The 20,688-nt window shown below is 35.3% G+C and overlaps 2 protein-coding genes and 1 long non-coding RNA gene across 3 annotated transcripts in view; 1 reads left to right on the top strand and 2 right to left on the bottom strand.

Moving 5' to 3' along the window:
• The window catches only part of LOC123865032 (protein artichoke), a 104,678-nt gene that overhangs the window by 49,993 nt on the left and 33,997 nt on the right, over positions 1-20,688 (top strand). The gene's annotated exons all lie outside the window — the stretch shown is intronic.
• Positions 1-20,688, bottom strand: part of LOC123865035 (lysozyme-like) — a 74,365-nt gene that overhangs the window by 22,643 nt on the left and 31,034 nt on the right. Inside the window, exons 3-4 of the mRNA XM_045905853.1 lie at positions 20,086-20,239; positions 14,503-14,591 (exon numbers count right to left, since the gene is read on the bottom strand). Coding sequence (XP_045761809.1) covers positions 14,503-14,591; positions 20,086-20,239 — 243 coding nt within the window. The remainder of the gene's footprint in view (positions 1-14,502; positions 14,592-20,085; positions 20,240-20,688) is intronic.
• On the bottom strand, positions 14,950-18,960 carry LOC123865036. Its single transcript, XR_006795881.1, has 3 exons — positions 18,950-18,960; positions 16,735-16,740; positions 14,950-15,000 (listed from the first exon to the last, which is right to left on the bottom strand). It is a non-coding gene; the product is annotated as an uncharacterized LOC123865036 (long non-coding RNA).

Here is a 20,688-nt window from a genome sequence, read left to right as displayed (position 1 = left end):
AAATTTTTTGAAAAATCTAAAACACCACAGACACAGATATTAGTTTCTAGTATTGTCTGCAAAATTTCATGGACTTTAGTTGCTTAATATTCAAATGAAATTGGAACTACGATTGTATGAAGCGAGTGACGGAGAGAGCCCTGTTAAAGTTTAAATATTTCAACGCTCTATCCTAACAGTTGTTTTTGCGGACGGTACTCCGACGGATGGGGCGCATTATGGACAGTACCAGTGTTAATTTAGATGGAAGTGGGCCAGTGCAGCGACCTACGGAACCCTCTGCTTTGTTACCATCTTGGGTTTAGACGTAATTGTGGTGGAATATTCCTCAAGATATCTAAATTGGCATTATCGTAGCCGTAGAAACCTAGCAGGTGGTTTACATGAATTACCCGCAAATATACTCATACTGGAGCTCTTGGTTCCATGATTAAGTTCATTGATTTTTGTTTGTAATCTGCGAAATATTTTTTAAACTACGTACCTATGCAGCATAGTCAGTGCAATTACCCGTTACACGCTGCCATAGTAATGATAATAATAGTATTTTTTTTAATTGAGATCTTTTTTAAACTGTACATCATGGATTTATAAGGTATAATATATGGAAATAGCAGATACTACCAATAACCACGCATATTATTAATTCAACGTTATAAAGACCTGACCAGAATCAGACTTGCCATTTCTTAGTTTTTCCATAGAGTTAATTACGTACGAACAAAATACATGTTGTCCTCCCTCTATTTACGTAGATAATATACTATTAATAGACCAGTCTACTAATTGCGGATTTAAAAAAAGAAGTATTAAACCTCAACAGAAAATTGTAACTATTAGGGGTATAGGAATTTTGTATTATTTACAGCTCCCTAAAAAACTGCTTGTATTCCTAGAAATATATATTTGTCGTATTTATATATTTGTATATATAAAATATGTATATACTTAGGTATATTTGGTATACTAAAGTGCCAAATGGCTCATTTGTTCATCAAAGTCGAGTATCAAGCGCGCTAAAACCCACTGTAATTCTACCGAACGTTACTAACTGAACTAAACATTACGATAGAGCCTGTAGAGCATACTATTACGTACAAACAAATAGTCCTCTCTCTATTTACATACATTACCGATAGACTAAGCCTAATGATTGCGTACTAAGCGGCACTCGGTGGCTTAAAATTATATTAAACTTGCGAGCAAATTAGCTCGGTTCACATATTTTGAATTTTAATACACTATTTGGATGTTGAGCTCATAGAAATATTTATATTTCAATGGTTGAGCTATAAATACTGAATAAACCTGGACATGTCAATTATGGAAATTTCCCAGCTATGAATAATTTAGACTATTAATTTATCATTAATTATTCTATATTATTACGAAATTATGAGTGATTTCGTTTTTGACTTTATGTTGTGAACTACAGGGTAGTAGTATTTGTTATCCTGGAGACGTCTATATGGGAAATAATAATAAATGATGACGATATAATAAATTCCTCATAAAATTATATAATATTATATAAAAAATTCCCGCTGAGTTCATGTTTGTTAAGACTAATCTCACAAACTACTGTACAAATTTTCACATGGGTTTCACCAATTCAAAGAGGGATTACTTACAAGATTACAAGTTACCTATAATTTAAGTATGAATTTTTCTCTATTCACTCTTACCTTAAAGGTATCGTTGCAGGAAATATGGACGCCGGAAGGGTTACACCTTAGCGGTTCGTATCAGAAACGTTGAGCAAAAACGTTCGTTTGTTTATATGTTTGTTTGTTTTACTTTTTGCCATGAAATACCTCCATTACCCAAACGCATATTAGTATCCGAAACAAATTACAATCACACTCATACGGTTTTAGTGTGACATGAACTCGTCACGTTAAAACTTAATTAAAGCGCTCATTTAAAACGTAAATCACTGTTAATTAGGGCATTTGATGTTAATGCACGTTTGCATACAAAGTATATATTTATTGAAGTAGTTTATATACACCTTGAATGTGTTATTATAAAACAGTGATATTTTTACGATAGGAATACAATTTAAATCAAATATCCTGGGCATTTATTAACAGACTTCCAAAATGAGGTTATTATAACAGCAATCAAGGATGATTCTTGGTTGAAAAATTGCATTTATTACCATCAAGACCATCACGATGCTCTTACAGATTATAATATTATAGGATCGGTACCTTATTATTATTTAATCTATAATTATTCTCTTTTATCAAGTAAATTGGTCACGCATAAAGTTGTTTATACGTCTATATAATTTCTTATTTGGTACCAAAAATTGCAAACTGCACAATATTATTATTATTAGGCATAATATAGCCCAGTAAAAATATTATAATTAATGAACTAATGTATGCTAGAGACAACAATTTAAAGACAACTTTTTGACCATTATGTCTAGAAATTGCCAAGACCTACACGCTCCGTCTTGCCTGCTGGGCGCTTACATGCACAAGCCAGTTTAGTATCGCGTAGTAGGGCGTATCGTGGATGGCAAGACGGTATCCCGCGCAGTTCCAAAAGCGTGGCTCGAACAATCGTCGAATAGCTAAAAATTTCTCTGTTTACACGGTTTTCAAGCTACGTCTCAGACCAACAAAATTTCTGCAAGACACATATCGAAGTGCTTGCATAGGCACAGGCTACTCTTTTAACCAACTCTGAGTTCTGTTTTTACTCCTTGATTATTATCTGTTGGCCTTTTTAATCTATCCTACGTCCATGCAGTAAGCAATAAAAGAAAGAATTTATGAAAAACAAATCTGTTGGCACATCCACCACAGCTCTCCAAACACAATGAGCTTTGCACAGTTTTGGTTCGCGCGAGCTTACTTGTACCGTGTGGCTACTGTTCAGCGCTCCATCGTTTGCTCCGTCATGTTTTAACTGCGCAGGCAAAACAGAGCGTGTAGTCGAAGCATTATGAGTGCCTTGAGAGCAGTTAAATCGATTTTGTTTTCTCATTCGGTTGCAACAATTGGTTACCGTGCAATCGCAGTTTCACCAGTCTAAAACAGACAAAGGATTCAATTTCGTCAGTTTCCCGTAGCATTTCTCAGAACAAGGTTAAATTTGGTTGGAACAGTCGGTCTGTTGAAATCGTGTATGGTTCAGTGAGGTGGAGTACGGGTGAATATTTGTCGTAAAGCTTTTACACGTCCGATGCACTACTACGTCGGAAAGCCTTACAGCAATTTGTTAGTGCAGTGTTTCATTGCCCTGGTTCTGACAAAAACGCATATAAACACCCTTTGCGTCGCCTTTAATATTATTGATGTCATAATAATTATGAAAGAAATACGATTTATTTGAACTCAAGTGGCATGGCATCGATGCGGATGGCGTCTTACAAGTGTCTTATGTTTATTCAGAATACTTATTAGACGAGCGGCAAGTATCTTATACATTTTCAATACATAATTTCAAAGGTCGCTATGTCTATAGGTATACGTACTACTTTAGTTCAATCAAAGCTTATAATTTTAAGTTCGGTAGGACAATATGTAGGTAGGTAGATACCTTACTTGCTTGGGGTGAGTTATTGATGGATAGGTATTCGATATATTATGGGCTTGAAGAAGGGTTGTCATTGTCTGCCCTCTATTACAAAGGGGGACATAGAATACAATCATGATGACAATACGTCAAGTGAACTTGATACCAATGCTGCGTGGTAGTTAGGTTTTATTTATTGACAAGCTTACCTTGCTACCTAGTGGTAAGTGTAGACACTGTTGGTTATAGTCAATAATCCTGGATGTACAATGTACATACATTCAGTTAGGTACAGCTTTTTTGAACTTTTGTACCTAGGAAATATCATAGATACCTAGTATACCTACTTACTAATTGTTTCTTTTTCATGATTCTAAGGTAAGCAAAGCTTTTTGGCTTCTATGAACTACACGCCACTGCTTATACCGATAATATGAGGAATAATATGTACATCTAGTTTCAAAACCACTTCTATGGAATTTATGAATTTGGATTGATTAAAAACATCCCTACTTCTACCGGGGTTTACAAATAAATCAGGCCTCCTGGCGACAATGTAAACGACACGGTGTAGCCAACGAAGGGCCCTCGACTGCGTGTACTCATTCAACGTCACCAACAACTGTCCCGATAGCTAACAAAATGAAACGGATATCCAATCAATTTCATCAATACTTGATACTAATTTTTTCTTTTCCATAATCTCAAGGTAAGCAAAGCTTTTTGGCTTCTATGAAATTGCACGATATGCTTATATCGATAATATGAGGAATAATATGTACCTACATCTAGTTTCAAAAGCACTTCTATGGAATTTATGAATTTGGATTGATGAAAAACATCCCCTTCTACCGGGGCTTACAAATAAATCAGGCCTCCTGTTGACAATGTAAACGACACGGTGTAGCCAACGAAGGGCCCTCGACTGCGTGTACTCACTCAACGTCACCAACAACTGTCCCGATAGCTAACAAAATGAAACGGATATCCAATCAATTTCAACAATACTTGATGTTAAGAGGAAAACCATCTCGAATGACTTAGACGATTTCACCTTCAAACTAGCAATTTTGACATGTCATGACCCTCTATTGACAATTAATCAAGCAGACATTTCAATCTGCGAAATTTACGCGGACTTTTAGTATTTTGACGTAGGAGGGTAAAAGATCCAGTACATGAACGAATAAGGATTACCCTGACTTTCACCTAAAATTAAGATATATGAGAATTGTTCTATATATAATTTTTATTTTTTGTGTATCTGTACACAGTATATCAAAAAATCAAATAAAATGCGTGGTATTAATTATTATAAATTATTTTATTTAACAAAAGGATAAATTGCCAGTAAATGAACTGGAAATTTCAGTGAATGAACGAACTCTATCTAGTGCATAAACTCTCGATTCCTATTAATAAATTCTTAAGTATATTTTCGGCTTGGAATTTAAAAAAAAATGTCAGATTTTCAGTTTTTGACTTATTGTATATTTTTTTCTACATTTTGCGCGATAAATCAAAAACTCTTTTACATAATAATAATAAATAAAACCTGTTTTAGAATGTATAATAGAGCCCTTTCATATGATATTATCCCCTTTGGTATAGTTATCTTAGTTTGAAAGTCACCTAAATTTTCTGGAAAACAGTCCAAATGACTACAGAGAAAATGAAACTTAACGCCCTTGTTGCATCCAAGTCGCTGGAAGTGCAACATCAGCTACTGAATGTGTTAAGAGTAGTGAGAATAATATACCGTAACACAAGTGTCTGATGTTATCAGATTTGTTCCTTTGAGCCGAGAAGCCACATGTTCTGATGCTTTTTAGACAATCTAAGATCTCTCATTAAGTGATCCAAATAATTTTGATTGAATGGTCTAAGTTGAGATGTAAAAAAGTCACTACATCGTCACTACCTTCTGAAAGTTCTTGAAATGGTAGATTAGAGGTACTGGGTTGGGGCTGAGGTACAGATTTATCACCAGAAGTCAGAATCGTTCAAATTGCAGACTGCAAGTTACAATAGAGCCGCTTGGAACAATTTTTTTGCTGTTTCTTCTGGTAATATTCACAACGCAGAAATAATAATCATCATGGTGTTTAGATGGTTCGCGCCAAATAATAATTTTTTTTTTTTAGTAAAAGTAGTTAACTATTCTTATTTGCTCATAAACGCAACGAGGAAATACAGCTTCCACATATAAAAATTGGAGTCCAGGCCTTGCTGTTAGCTGCTAATGGGTTCTCAAAGTAGCCCGAGTATGCTTGTTTTACTGGGCACAAAAGGAAAGAATGAAAGGAGCTTACCCAGTACATCTTAAAAGATCCGTTGTAGATACATGCATCCTGCCATGCCTTACCTATGCCAGCCAAACATGGGTCCAGACAAAGAATATAAAAAGAAATAGTAACTTGCTAAAGGGCGATGGCAAGTTGCATAAATTAAGCAAAAAATATTCAAAGTGAGAATTGAAGACATAAGAAAAAAGACAAAGCCTACAGACACCTTGAGACATGCCCTAAAACTGCAATGCAAATGGTCATATTGTATCGATTTTTACAGATGAAAGAAGGACAGGTAGGTAGACCGAAGACGCGTTGGTCTAATGCTATTGTGCTAATCGCGAGAGAAAATTAGCTTGATAGTACCAAAGACAGAGAGAAATGGGGATACCCAAGAGGGATCCATATCCAAGAAAGAAGAATACCAGAATAAATATAAAAAAAATTCAAAAGAAAAATAAAACCGATTTCAAAATCACAAACACTAAAAAGTAAAAAATAATTTAAGTTATTGTGGTTTTTGAAGTCGGTTTTATTTTTCTTTTGAAAATTTTTTATTTCAAAATTTTTAGTGGCCCCACTGTACTATAATAATATGCCATGCCCAGCTAAAACCCTACTGTTTACTAAGCAATTACACTGATCGCGAGCAATTTGCTCTTATCCATTGAGGAGTTCTGTTCTCCATCTCAGAAGATATTCATCAGAACTTCATCAAATTTATATGGGACCACCTGCAAAGTATACCTAGCTTTTCAAAAAAAAATAATTTCCAAATCGGTCCAGGCGTCTTTGAGCAATCGGTGAACATACATTAAAAAAAAATTGAATTTGCTCTTATCCATTGAGGAGTTCTGTTCTCCATCTTCAAAGATATTCATCAGATCTTTACCAAATTTATATGGGACCACTTGCAAAGTATACCCTATCAAACAAAAAAAAAATCCAAATCAGTCCAGGCGTCTTTGAGTAATCGGGGAACATACATAAAAAAAAAGATACCGACGAATTCAGAACCTCTTCCTTTTTTTAAAGTCGGTTAAAAATATACTAAGATTTACTAACATGGTGTTATACCACAGAGTAGCAAACAGAGGCAAAGCTTCTAAGAAGCGAGCAAATTTTATAACTATTTTGGTAGGGTTGGCACTGGAGGATACAATTTAATTAACAATAGTTATTTGTTCAACAAGATGGTAAAGTTTGTTTTTGTTGTGATTGCCTAGTTTAAATATCGATCAATAGATCTAAATATCGATTTTGAACGAAATCAGTCAATTTAGAAAGAATTATAAATGGTGCCAACTTTTTAAATTTTGGTTACAGTTTCCTATTTTGTGATCCCAGGGAGCTCTAAATATCGATTTTGAACGAAATCGGTCAATTAACAAAGAATTTCAAAATGGCGTCGACTTTTTTAAATTTTGGTAACAGTTTCTTATTTTTTGATCCCAGGGAGCTCTAAATATCGATTTTGAACGAAATCGGTCAATTAACAAAGCATTTCAAAATGGCGTCGACTTTTTTAAATTTTGGTAACAGTTTCTTATTTCGTGATCCCAGGGAGCTCTAAATATCGATTTTGAACGAAATCGGTCAATTAACAAAGAATTTCAAAATGGCGTCGACTTTTTTAAATTTTGGTAACAGTTTCTTATTTTGTGATCGCAGGGAGCTCTAAATATCGATTTTGAACGAAATCGGTCAATTAACAAAGAATTTCAAAATGGCGTCGACTTTTTAAATTTTGGTAACAGTTTCTTATTTTGTGATCCCAGGGAGCTCTAAATATCGATTTTGAACGAAATCGGTCAATTAACAAAGAATTTCAAAATGGCGTCGACTTTTTTAAATTTTGGTAACAGTTTCTTATTTTGTGATTGCAGGGAGCTCTAAATATCGATTTTGAACGAAATCGGTCAATTAACAAAGAATTTCAAAATGGCGTCGACTTTTTTAAATTTTGGTAACAGTTTCTTATTTCGTGATCCCAGGGAGCTCTAAATATCGATTTTGAACGAAATCGGTCAATTAACAAAGAATTTCAAAATGGCGTCGACTTTTTTAAATTTTGGTAACAGTTTCTTATTTCGTGATCCCAGGGAGCTCTAAATATCGATTTTGAACGAAATCGGTCAATTAACAAAGAATTTCAAAATGGCGTCGACTTTTTAAATTTTGGTAACAGTTTCTTATTTCGTGATCCCAGGGAGCTCTAAATATCGATTTTGAACGAAATCGGTCAATTAACAAAGAATTTCAAAATGGCGTCGACTTTTTTAAATTTTGGTAACAGTTTCTTATTTTGTGATCCCAGGGAGCTCTAAATATCGATTTTGAACGAAATCGGTCAATTAACAAAGAATTTCAAAATGGCGTCGATTTTTTTAAATTTTGGTAACAATTTCCTGTTTTGTGATCCTAGGGATCCTCAGATATTGATTTTGAACAAAATCTATGACAGTTCAAGAAAATAGATTTTAAACACTATTTAAATTATTATCATTAACATTAAATTAAATGAAAACACGACGCGCGACGTGTACTGCAGCCCCTGAGCTTGAGCACAGGACGAGCCGGTATAAACCGATTTCTCTCCGTACGCGACGTAGCGCCTGTGCTCACGCACACACGCGCCTCAAGCTTGTAGTAGTGTACCTATCGTAGCGCGCTTGTATGAAGCTTTGACTCTGTTCGCTACTCATGTGGTTATACAACGCAATACCACACTCACAAACACTCGTACAAACATACAACACACTCACACACACACATGGACGCACGCACACGCACTTTTGAACGGTTTGAACGGAACACGGTTTTGAAATTGAAATTGAAAAAAGTGTAAGAATTTGTAAGAAAATATTTAAAAAAGGTATATCAGCCGGTTTTTTATTCCAGCTCTTAATACATGTAAAAACGTCTAATCTGTTCATTTACTCGAGCCTTTACCCTAGTACCTAATTATATCGACCGCCCCATATCAAAACAAAGTAAATGTCATTTTTCCAAAAAACGTTTTATGTCATAAGCCTAACTTTCATAGTATGTCCCGTTGTATTGTAAGGACACCCACATTAAAGTAAAATTAAAAGCTAGTAAGTCGCTTTGACCATTTTAAAACATAGTAAGTCTTTGAACTGGCTAGGTTTTTATAGATTAATGCGCCTTACTAAGTTTTTAAAAGGAATTAGATTAAATAAAATAAATATCACCCATTATCTAAATACCATGTCAAAACAGTAAATACTTAATAATGCATTAAAACTTAAAAGTAAGATAGGAAAAGTCAATGACCTCTACATGTCAACTGTTAAAATATGGTTTGCAAGGGAAATACTTTGCATACTTACATAATGTTTTTAGGGTTCCATATCTCAAAAGGAAACACGGGACCCTTATAGGATCACTTTGTTGTCTGTCTTTCTGTCCGTCTGTCCGTCTGTCGTGTCTGTCAAGAAAACCGATAGGGTATTTCCCGTTAACCTAGAATTATGGGCAGGTAGATAGGTCTCAACTCTCATAGCCCAAGTAAAGGAATAAATCCGAGAACAAATTTCGTGATTCTAGATCAACGGGAAGTACTGTATAGGTTTTCTTGACGGACGGACGGACAAATGGACAGACAGCAAAGTGGTCCTTTAAGAGCTCCGTTTTTCATTTTGAGGTACAGAACCCTAAAAAAGAAAATGATGCACATGTAATGAATAAATGTGTTGGCCAGTCTTCACACTAAAATATTTAAACCCCTTTAATTTAAAAACTGTCATAGCCTAGTGGTTAGAACGTCCGCCTCCTAATCGAAGGTCGGGGGTTCGATCCCGGAATCACGCACTACTAACTTTTCAGTTATGTGCGTTTTAAGCAATTTAATATCACTTTGCTTTAACGGCGAAGGAAAACATCGTGAGGAAACCTGCATACCTGCAAGTTTTCCATGTTCTCAAAGGTGTGTGAAGTATGCCATTCCGCATTGGACCAAAAAGAGCTACGGCCTAAACTTCTTTTGAATTTAAACCACTTACTAGGTTTTGATCTGAGAAAGAAATTTGACATTAATTGACAAAATTGAGAGACCTAAGCTTGTATAAGAACACAGAAGTGTCATAATTCGTGTTCACTTTGCCTAACGTCTCTCAGAGAGCAGAGAGAGATTTAAACTGTTTCTTATAATCACTGGCCATATTTCAAATGCGAAAGTGTGTTTGTTGGTTTAATATTCAATCACGCTGCAACGGAGCAACCAGTCGACGTGGTTTTTTGCATGGATACATTTAAAGACCTTGAGAGTGACATCTCTCTCCGCATCGTATTCTTTATTGCTGAGGGTTGTGACCTCTTTCCATTATTCCTACATCTAATGGTAGGTTTTCTTGGGATAATAATGCAGTGGGTTCAAAGAGCCTACGGAACTCGACTAGAAAAACGAGATTTTTACACTTAGGTTTAACGGTTATGAATTAGTTATTAATATCAGTGATAAAATTGATTAGGGCTGTCAGGTAAAATGACATTTATCTCGGAAAATCAAAGAGTGTCCACGAGATTTTTTTCCAAGTTTGCGCTACTAACTACATATATTATGAAGAGGAAAGGTTTGTTTGTTTGTTATCGATAAACTCTGAAACTACTGAACTACTTGCACTAAAGACATAATCATCAACATCAACCGACAGACGTCCACAGTGAACATAGGTCTTTAATAGGGTCTTCCACATGCTACGGGTTTGCGCCGCCTGAATCTTTGCGCTTGCGCTTGACGACAATCATGCTTTAAAGAAAGCAATGATGAGGTCCAAGTTGGAGCACGCTTACCTAGAAGATGCCTATTCACTCTTGGCTTGCAGGTATCTAAGGTATATATGGCAGGAAACACGGCCGCCGAAATGGCGTTCCAACCTTTAGGCTCTCCCCATTGCCCGCAGCATGAATCTGAGCTTTCTTATGAGACCCATGGTTATATTATGTACATATAATATCTCATAAGAAAGCTCTAACACACAATCCAGCTAAGTAAGTCCAATTTCGAAAAAAGCTAGCTAGCCGACAAATCTAACTCAGGCAGCCTTCGGGAACCTTCGAGATGTCTCTGTCCAAAATTCCTCAATGCTTGAAGAACAGTCTTTGAATAGTGCATATTGTCAGTGATGAAATATGGATCCGAAATATAGGTCTTTTTTTTGTACACAGGAAATGCCTGACGCATACCCCTCCGTCATGTGGGGCTTGCACCAAACTTGCACTACTACGAAATCCATTTCGGAACACGGCACCCGGAACGAGGCGCGCTATCTCCTAACATAGGTATAATACCTATTTAGAACACTTACTATCTGTCATCATAATCTATGACAACCTCCGAGTATTTACCTGGTAAAACCGTAACTTTAGAATAAAATTTAGTATATAAGCAGGCTTCATTTAGAAATGAAAAAATCCCTATTTTATTTTTCAACGATTATAAACACAACTTTCATTCAAAAATAATAAGCTTAAATTCATTTTAAATAATATTTTGCGACGAAATGACGCGCACAGTCCTTCCGCCATGACAGTCCAGTGGACACTGAATTCCATAGAGCGCCTGCAAGAAAATAAATAGCACAGGAAGTTTTTTGGTTAGTTTTAGATTATTTAAGAAACGAAAAACATTTAGTATAAAACTAACAGTTAAAATTGATTGCTAAACCTAAACATATCATTTTCTGGAGGTTGGCTTCAAAGTATCAAGATGTTAAAGAAAACTTTTACAGAACAAGTTGCGAACAGCAATGTTTTCAACTTGGTTTTTTTTTTATTGGGATAATGTATACTAAATAAAAAGAGGCCCTTATAATCTTCACAAACTGAAGTTTTTAATTGCATGTATTTAATAGCTGTTAATGCTTTAGAAAAATAAACAATTTACTTCAAAGTACAGCATTTTTGCGATTTGTCAAATAGCAATTACCTTAATTGATTTTAAGGGCGAATGTATTCTACTGTCTTCTATACAGATATTATTATGTACACTTTTACCTAGTTCATGGCAATAAAACAATCGGTCCAGTGCATATACGAAGGGGTCCGTACATTCGTACAAGATAAAATACTTTTAATTTTTTTTTAATTTTTATGGCGGCCATATTTAAATTTTAAGTATTTGTTGTTAAACCGGCAATAAATATGACATTTTGTGAAAATTACAATGAGATACAGCCCGCTGGCAGATAGACGGATGTACGGACGGATGGACAGACGGTCCCTTTGGCACCTTTCGGGTACGGATCCATAAAAAGTTAGGTTAGGTTAGGTTAGGCTAAAAGTTAGCTAATAAAGAACTACCTATACCTATGTCTGGAAATAAATTGCTATTTTAACCGACTTCCAAAAAAGGAGGAGGTCCTCAATTCGTCGGGATCTTTTTTTTTTTTTTATGTATGTTCCCCGATTACTCAAAGACCCCTGGACCGATTTGGAAATTTTTTTTTTGTTTGAAAGAGTATACTGTGCAAATGGTCCCATATAAATTTGGTGAAGATCTGATGAATATCTTTGGAGATGGAGAACAGAACTCCTCAATGGATAAGAGCAAATTGCTCGCGATCACTGTAATAGCTTAGTAAACAGTAGGGTTTTAACTGGGCATAGCATATTATAGTACAGTGGGGCCACTAAAAAGTGTAGCCACACTGTTTAATAAAAAAATTTCAAAAGAAAAATAAAACCGACTTCAAAAACCAAAAACACTAAAAAGTAGAAAATAATATTTGTTTAGCTACACATGTAATGTACCTAGGTATGAAGTCGGGCGAGCTTCACTCTTGGATTTCTAATTTTGTTTTAATATGCTCGCTCGACTTCATACCTAGGTACATTACATGTGTAGCTAAACAAAGATTATTTTCTACTTTTTAGTGTTTTTGGTTTTTGAAATCGGTTTTATTTTTCTTTTGAAATTTTTTTATTAAACAGTGTGGCTACACTTGAAAATGTTGCCCTAGATTTGAATGTGAACTTGAGTCGCAGCGCTTCTGCTCTGATTTCAGGAATCAGGACATAAAAATTAATTTTGTAAAATTAGCTCATAGTTAAAAACTAGAATAGGTACAAGCTGTTCACTATATTTTTTTGTGCGTTTTCATATCTGTGCTGCTAACCATTCAAGAGTTGCCTAATTAGGACTCAACCTTGAACGAAGCCATTGATTTACAAATTGTAAGCCAATGGTAGCAACCATTATTGTCATGGTAAAACTTAAAACCGGCAATGCGTAATATCAAATTTCGTGTCGGCACTGCTGATCGTTGAAGAGTTTCTTTACCTGGAGCTATTGATGTCTATACTTATGCCATTTTTACCACAGAAATGTATTGTCGTCAGAACTAACCCAACGTGAAATATTCAACTACAAAGTTGAATATTTCACGTTGGTTTAGTTAGTGGATTTAAGAGGTAGTGGTTCTAATTTAGCTTGAAAGATTTGACCCTAAACAAACAAATATACAGTCCATGCGGGTGATATCGCGGGCATCATTTAAGAAGAATGCGTAACAAAATTCGTAAGCGATATTTTACAAACATAACAATATTTTGTCCGGAGCGTAATTAGTCCCGTTGGGAGACCGCAGTGTTTTATATACTGCGGATGTTCTCATGTTATAATAACGACATAATATTTAAAATGCGGCTTAGCTTTGGTATTCAGATTAATTTTCAACGTTGTAAGGAAGATAAGGGTTTTGCGGAAAATAATAACAAATTAATTAGAAAATTTTGTGAAGACCTCTTATGGAATTTGGGATGTATCAAAGAAAACAGAACCACATATCAACAAAGAAAAGAGTAGAACTAACAACTAACTAGGTAAGCGCGTTCTACCTTAGACCTCATAATTGCTTTTTTAACCCCCGACCCAAAAAGAGGGGTGTTATAAATTTGACGTGTGTATCTGTTTATCTGTGTGTCTGTGTATCTGTCTGTGGCATCGTAGCTCCTATACTAATGAACCGATTTTAATTTAGTTTTTTTTTGTTTGAACGGTGGCTTGATCGAGAGTGTTCTTAGCTATAATCCAAGAAAATCGGTTCAGCCGTTTGAAAGTTATCAGCTCTTTTCTACTGTAAACTTCACTTGTCGGGGGTGTTATAAATTTTTAATTTACACTTGTAATTTAAGCTTGATTTTCGTTAAGCACAAGCCTATCATGCAATAAAAATGAATTAGAAAAACAAATCGGTTTATTACACTTTAATAGCAGTTTTAACGTAGTATCTTATGAGTACATCCACATCTGGAAAGGCAGTAAATTGAAAAAATCCATACTTACTAATATTATAAAAGCGAAAGTGTGTCTGTCTGTCTGTCTGCTTGTCTGTCTGTCTGTCTGCTTGTCTGTCTGTCTGTCTGTCTGATACCTTTTCACGGTCCAACAGTTAAACCGATTCTGACGAAATTTGGTAGCCTATATCCCGGGGACGGATATAGGCTACTTTTTATCCCGGAAAATCAAAGAGTTCCCGCGGGATTCCTAAAAATCCATCCGGTAACCAATTTGTATGGCACTTACCGGGGTAGCTTGCGTCACTGTTATTGACATAGGCAACTTTTTAAAATCAAACAGTTTCCATTCCCCTTAAAAACCTATATCCACGCGAACGAAGTCGCAGGCATCCTCTAGTAATAAATATAATTAAAATGGTACCTGAAATAGTCCAAAGCTGGTGTAGGAATTGTTGTGGTTGGTTACTTTCTCCGTTGTTCTTCCACTGGCGTGTTCGATCAGGCACACCCCTACAAAAATATTAAACGTAAATATACTTTTGACTATTAGAAATGATACCAAGCTGTTATAAATATACACAACAAATTTATAGGGAGGTAGGTACAGATAAAATGATAAACTGGCTTACTGACTATCAACATAATATATACAAACAACATAAAAACATTTTTAAAAAATACAGCTCAAATCGCTGAGTCTAGAACATGAGATTTTGCCTGTAAATAGGTAGGTTTTCTGCGTAGATATAGGTATTTATAGTTTTTATGATTGTGTTTTACCTAAACTTCAAGGATTCTAAGTAAATAATTTTAACCACATTATATATAAATAGTATTTTAAAGCTATGTGTTATTTCAGGTTCAAAGTAAGTAGTTTCGATAACTGCAATGTTTCGCTACTAAATGACATTAACAGTCGCTTGAATAAAAAATATACAAGTACAAATTTTCGGCACGGGGCAATGAGTATAAACCGTCGCCTTGTGGTTTTTTTTAAACATTAAACAATTAACCAACATTTCCTAAATTCGGTACTATAGTAATTAAGTCTCACAGAGTACGCGGACCTACTTATCACCCGAGGTTCCACGAATTTTCACTAAAATCACGTGTTGCTTAGTTAATTTGAAGCTGAGGGTTCATGTTTTGTTTTAATCAAGGGTTAATTATAATCGAAGTATGTAACACTGAGCCAGACGACGACATAATCTTATGAATAACCTCTGAATTTAATTAATAGTCAAACATGGAGGACAGGAAAGGGATCCAATTTTCCTTGAGAAATTCGTAGACGGTTAAATATACGATTGGCAGTATAGATTTGTTGTTTTACTAGAGGAGCAAACTCCATGCATCAGGTGTGAAAAAAGCATCCCCATTTATGATTAGATACAGATAATTGTGACGTATTCCAAAATCGGCTTTTATTCTAACTTAATACGATCGGTTGCAGATAGCCTAGTTAAAAACAAAAAAACAATAACTTAAACATAAGCTTGGAACCCTTGGAACTGAAAAAATATTTTTGAAAAAAATCAAGATACTATAAATAAGTTTGTGTCTTACTGTTATTATACCTGTATTAATGTATCATGATTTATGATAAAAATGGATACGCATCTTTTAGGTAAACGCGTCCATCTTAGGCCACATCATCACTTTCTATCAGGTGTGCCTATAGTAAATAAAAAAAAACCATTTCTTAATTTGTCTCTCCAGGATATCCATAGTATTCTTATGTAAACTTTCATTTCAAGTACCTTAGCTGTTTCTTCGAAGTATTAACAAGCATCTCCTTCGTATAGAGGAACGGAGAAAATAAAAAAGCCTGCAAGGCTTGTGCAAAATCGAATATTTATTTATTTATTTCAAAAGACATTGAATGCTCTAGAAATACAAATCTCTGGTTGGCAGACGTTTAGGTAAAGAAAACAGCGTAGTTAAAGTGAAATGGAGCCTGACTGGCTACCGCTTACCGCAGCGAATTGTGAAACAGGGGATTTAATTCTCATTAGAACTTATGGCCCGGAGAAAAAGGAAAGCCAGGTAAAGGATTCTGGAATGAAAAATTACACGCTGTTTTATCTTTTTACTCTAGCTTCAGCTATAATGACTAGACTATGCCCCTTTATAGATAACTTAGCAACCCGTGCTTTTGCACGGGTGCTTGAAAATAAATTACAGTCTATGTCACTCAGGAAGAATGTAGTTTTCTATTGGTGAAAGAATTGTCAAAATCGTCCGGTAGTTCTAGAACTTACTTTGTATAAACAAACTTACAAACTTTACCTCTTTATAATATTAGTATAGTATAGATGAGCAAACTTTAAGCTTCCGATTTGTTTCCGCTTAACCCACTAGCATCCACTTCTGGGCATACGTCTCTTGAAGAAATTTGAACATGGTCTCCATGGTCGTTGCATTAGTCGTCACCTAGTGGTAGTCTATGAACACTGCTTTGCAATTCGGCTTCGGTTTGTAGACTTCCCACCTTGGCTCTTTAATATCTAATCTATGCTTACGTGTCCTACCAAGAGCTACTTCAGTTTTTCGCCTCATTCAGCTGTGGGAGTTATAGGTACTATGGTTCTTCTACGAATTTCTTCATTAATTGTTCAGGAATCGATACTAGATATGTCATGAAAAATACTACTAGCAGCTCTCTCTATTAACTCTGAGCTTTCTTATGAGAGTACATTATGTAGTAAAGCCGTCTCCTAACCAACAAGCATTGTTCGAAGAATTTTTTTTAGTGTAGGTGAATAATTTATACCTTTCTTAATTTGTTTTACAAAGACCCTGCAAAAGAATAAACTAAATAAGTCCTCCCTGGCGAGGCAAATTAAATTCACAGACTTTAAAATACCTAATTCTTATAACAATATTAAGAGACGAAACCGAATGAATTGTCGACCTTAATAAGCGTTCACGGTGAACTTAGAGATCTCTAATTTGCATAAAAAGGGGGCATGATTCAAATGACAAAACATTTCGAGAGCCTCTTTCATTTAAGTTTAAAATTGTTGGCGCTCCGGTTTAATTGACACTGTAAAGGGACCCGGCCCTAATCCGAATTAATTCAAATTGATACTGCTCTAAATCAAAAGCGCGCTCAACGCTTTGAATTTGTTCTGTCCATTGATATCGCGAAAGGAACCCAGGTGGCTGAAAGGTCTCAAGTACGTGCGAACTTTATGACGTTAGTCGCTAGTTTTGTCTAATTTTGCGGGTGAGGCTAACTTTATAGTTGTATTCCAAATTGTTCCTTTGTTAAATTATCTCTGGCAGTATCTGGCAGTATCTGATATTAGCAGTTTAGAATTTTAAATCTTTTCAAAATTTAATTTTGGAAAACTTGTTCCAATTTTGGAAAACGAAGAATTAAACGAAAATGGAACTTTGCTGATGATGATTAACACAAGTCAAACTGAAACCACAAATTCCGAATGCTCATCAATAACTTATATCATATAAGGCAAAGTTGGCTTCGATTTACTTCGGTAACTTAGTTTGAGGAGCTGAGAATGAATAGGCATTAGTAATTAAATCTTATTCAATGTGCGAAATATATTAGCAATATTAATATACTGTCCGTAATATTGCCTTACAGTACATTTGGTTTCGCTATAACATTTCTGGGATCATTAATTTTGAGACATGATAATATAAGCAATCTCTGCTCCGCCTACTCGATTTCTGAAGAAAAGGGTTACGCCACACCCGAGCAAAGGCAGTTTTCACTTTACACAAAGTATGTTAACTGTTTAACTCTAGAATAAATATTGATATAACATTCATAATCTAAATATAATATATGAAAGGAAAAGCTGACTGACTGATTGACTGACTAGCTGATCAATCAAACCACAGCTCAAACTGCTGGTCAGAACGGGCTGAAATTTGGTATACAGACAAGAAAGCATTTTGAAAATTTATTATAGAGAGTAAAATAAGGGTTCGAAGTTAGTGTAGTCTCAACGAAAGTGAGTCTCTCTATCTTTCTGTCTGTCAGTCCTTCTGTCTGTCCTTGGTGTTTCATGGTTCAAGAGTTGAACCGATCTTGACAAAATTTGACGAGGAAATATTATTATATGTAAATTATTATATATATATTATATTAAAAAAAATATTATATATAAATATAAATAACTATTTTTCATAATTTTTTTTTGTGACTCCATATTAGCCCCTCAAAAAAATGAATTAAGAACCTTCACCTTTTTTGAAGTCAGTTAAAAATACTTTGGAAGTACCTATAATATTGATTACATTATGCTTATGGTTATGCATTTATCACACGCCTAATTAAGCAGATAGATTCATGTGAGTAGCTCTCAGTTCGCTAATGTATCTGTTATATTAGACAACGTCAGTGCCACTTCCCCTTTAGGGATCCAGGAATTGTTAGGAGAATGCATATCAATCATATCATTATCCATAACGCTTGATAACTATGAGACTAGAACAATATACTAACTAAGTCGTTCCGGTGTAGCATTAGCGCCACATCTACTTCAGGGATCCAGAAATTATTAGGTGAAAGCATAATGGCCAATTCACACTAATTGCGTATGCAACACGTACACATGACACGTGCGTAGTGACGCGTGTGAACCCATAGACGTAACTGCGTGCATTACGTCTACGTGAACGTTCACGCCACGCGGTATGCCATGTTTCATACAGTTCCATACATTACAACGCAATGGTATGATACGCTTACGCAGTCTGTGTGAACGAGCTCTTAATCAAATTATATTATCGATAGCGCTTGATAAGTACGCAAGATGCAACTAATCTCCCAATAAGACGTGAAAGGCAGAGTAGGAGTGAAATCTTTGTACAGTTGGTTTTAGCATGGAACAAACACTGCATGAAACAATACTGACAAAAAATCCTGGCTGTTCTCTTGTTTTAAGCTTTGGAAACATAATTGCTTCTAATATAACGAACGAAAAAAAATGTAGGTTATCGATAGAAAAGTTCTATACTTAAATAGCATATCAGAGTAGCATCAACTAAAACTGTAAAATACTAGTGCTTAAATAAATAAAACAGAACATCTTGCCCAAGAATACATGGTTAACCATCAATTTACTAAGCAATTTCTTCCACACGATATTGTCACCGACAATGTTTTTAAGGATTCTTTATTTGACCTTCTTTCTCTTCGGGCCATAAGTTCTAATGAGAATTAAGGCCCTTAAATTTGGCCATTCCCCGCGGTTAGCCGGCCAGGCTCCATTTCACTTTGTAACTACGTTGTTTTCTTTACCTGAACATCTATTTTGCTTTCTCCGGATTTGTTAAAGAAAATTGGATACTTTTTCTTGTGCTTGCTGTTTTTCTTTTTTAATTTATAAATGAAGCGTTTTGAAATATAAGGAGCATCCAAATGCGTAGTGTAATTAAAGTAGTTTTCTTAGCTTGAGATCTGTTAAACGTAGGTATTTTAACTTTTCTCAGATTTAAGACATAGTTAAAACTATCCTACTCTGTGGTTAATGGCACAGTTATGTCTCTCACATAAAAATGTCTCGCTTTAACTTTCAGTAAAGCCTGAGCAAAGTCAAAGTACCTACGCTCTATAGATTTCAGTCTTAGATTGGCTGAGATTTGTAATAAATTGCTCTCTATAAATCTCAGCTAGCGTGAGAACAAGACAAATTTGTCTCTTACATAATATTATAGTCTCTTTTTACTTAAGTAAAATCTGAGCAACGATAAAGAACGCTTTGTAAATCGTACGAACGATTTGTAGGTAAACGCGTCCCATCTTAGGCCACATCATCACTTTCCATCAGGTGTGATTGTGGTCAAGCGCTTGCCTATAATGAATAAAAATATCTCAACTTGATTCTCTGCATCTAAAAATAAAATAAAATCGGGTGACTAGTCAACAGTTTGTAAACGCAGAAGTATGAAATTTTATGAATATAATATGAAGAGAAAAAAAAAGGAGATAATTTGTCAATAAGAACAATTTAAATAAGGAAATACTTACAGTAAGGTACAGTTGTTCGTGAAAAGTTGTACCGGAGTAGTTCTCTCATCAGCTGACATCGTGTGAAGGTCCTCGCGTGTCCGTACGTGTTCGGCACCACGGACAACGCAAGCCAGAGGAGCAGGAGCTGGCAACGCATGTTGAACTTGGACCACTATATGAAACAACCAAAATCATACATACAAGGAACCAAAAGCTTAATCACACTTTACACTTATTATAAAGGCGAAAGTTTGTGTGTATGTATGTGTGTGTGTGTGTGTGTGTGTATGTTTGTTATTCCTTTACACAAAAACCATTGGACGGATTTGTATTGATGGATTAGCACATAGGCTACTTTTTATCCCGGAAAACCAAAGAGTTCCCACGGGACAAATCCACGCGGACGAAGTCGCGGGCGTCAGCTAATTTGCTATAATCCGCTAAACAAGACAAATCTGTGTGGTGCAAATGCAACATCTGGTTTTGCGAATTATAGCAAATTAAACTTTTGGTTCCTTGTAATCATGGACTTCCGAAAACAACGCGTGTTTCTATACAACAAAATCATCAACTTACATATAAATTTAAGAAGATCCTCACCGTCACCGTTCTACCAGCGAG

This window comes from Maniola jurtina, chromosome 5 (genome assembly GCF_905333055.1).
Source record: "Maniola jurtina chromosome 5, ilManJurt1.1, whole genome shotgun sequence".
In the NCBI taxonomy this organism is placed as follows: domain Eukaryota; kingdom Metazoa; phylum Arthropoda; class Insecta; order Lepidoptera; family Nymphalidae; genus Maniola; species Maniola jurtina.
The sequence above is the reverse complement of the archived record's forward strand: the minus strand, read 5'-3'. Positions and strand labels throughout refer to the sequence as shown.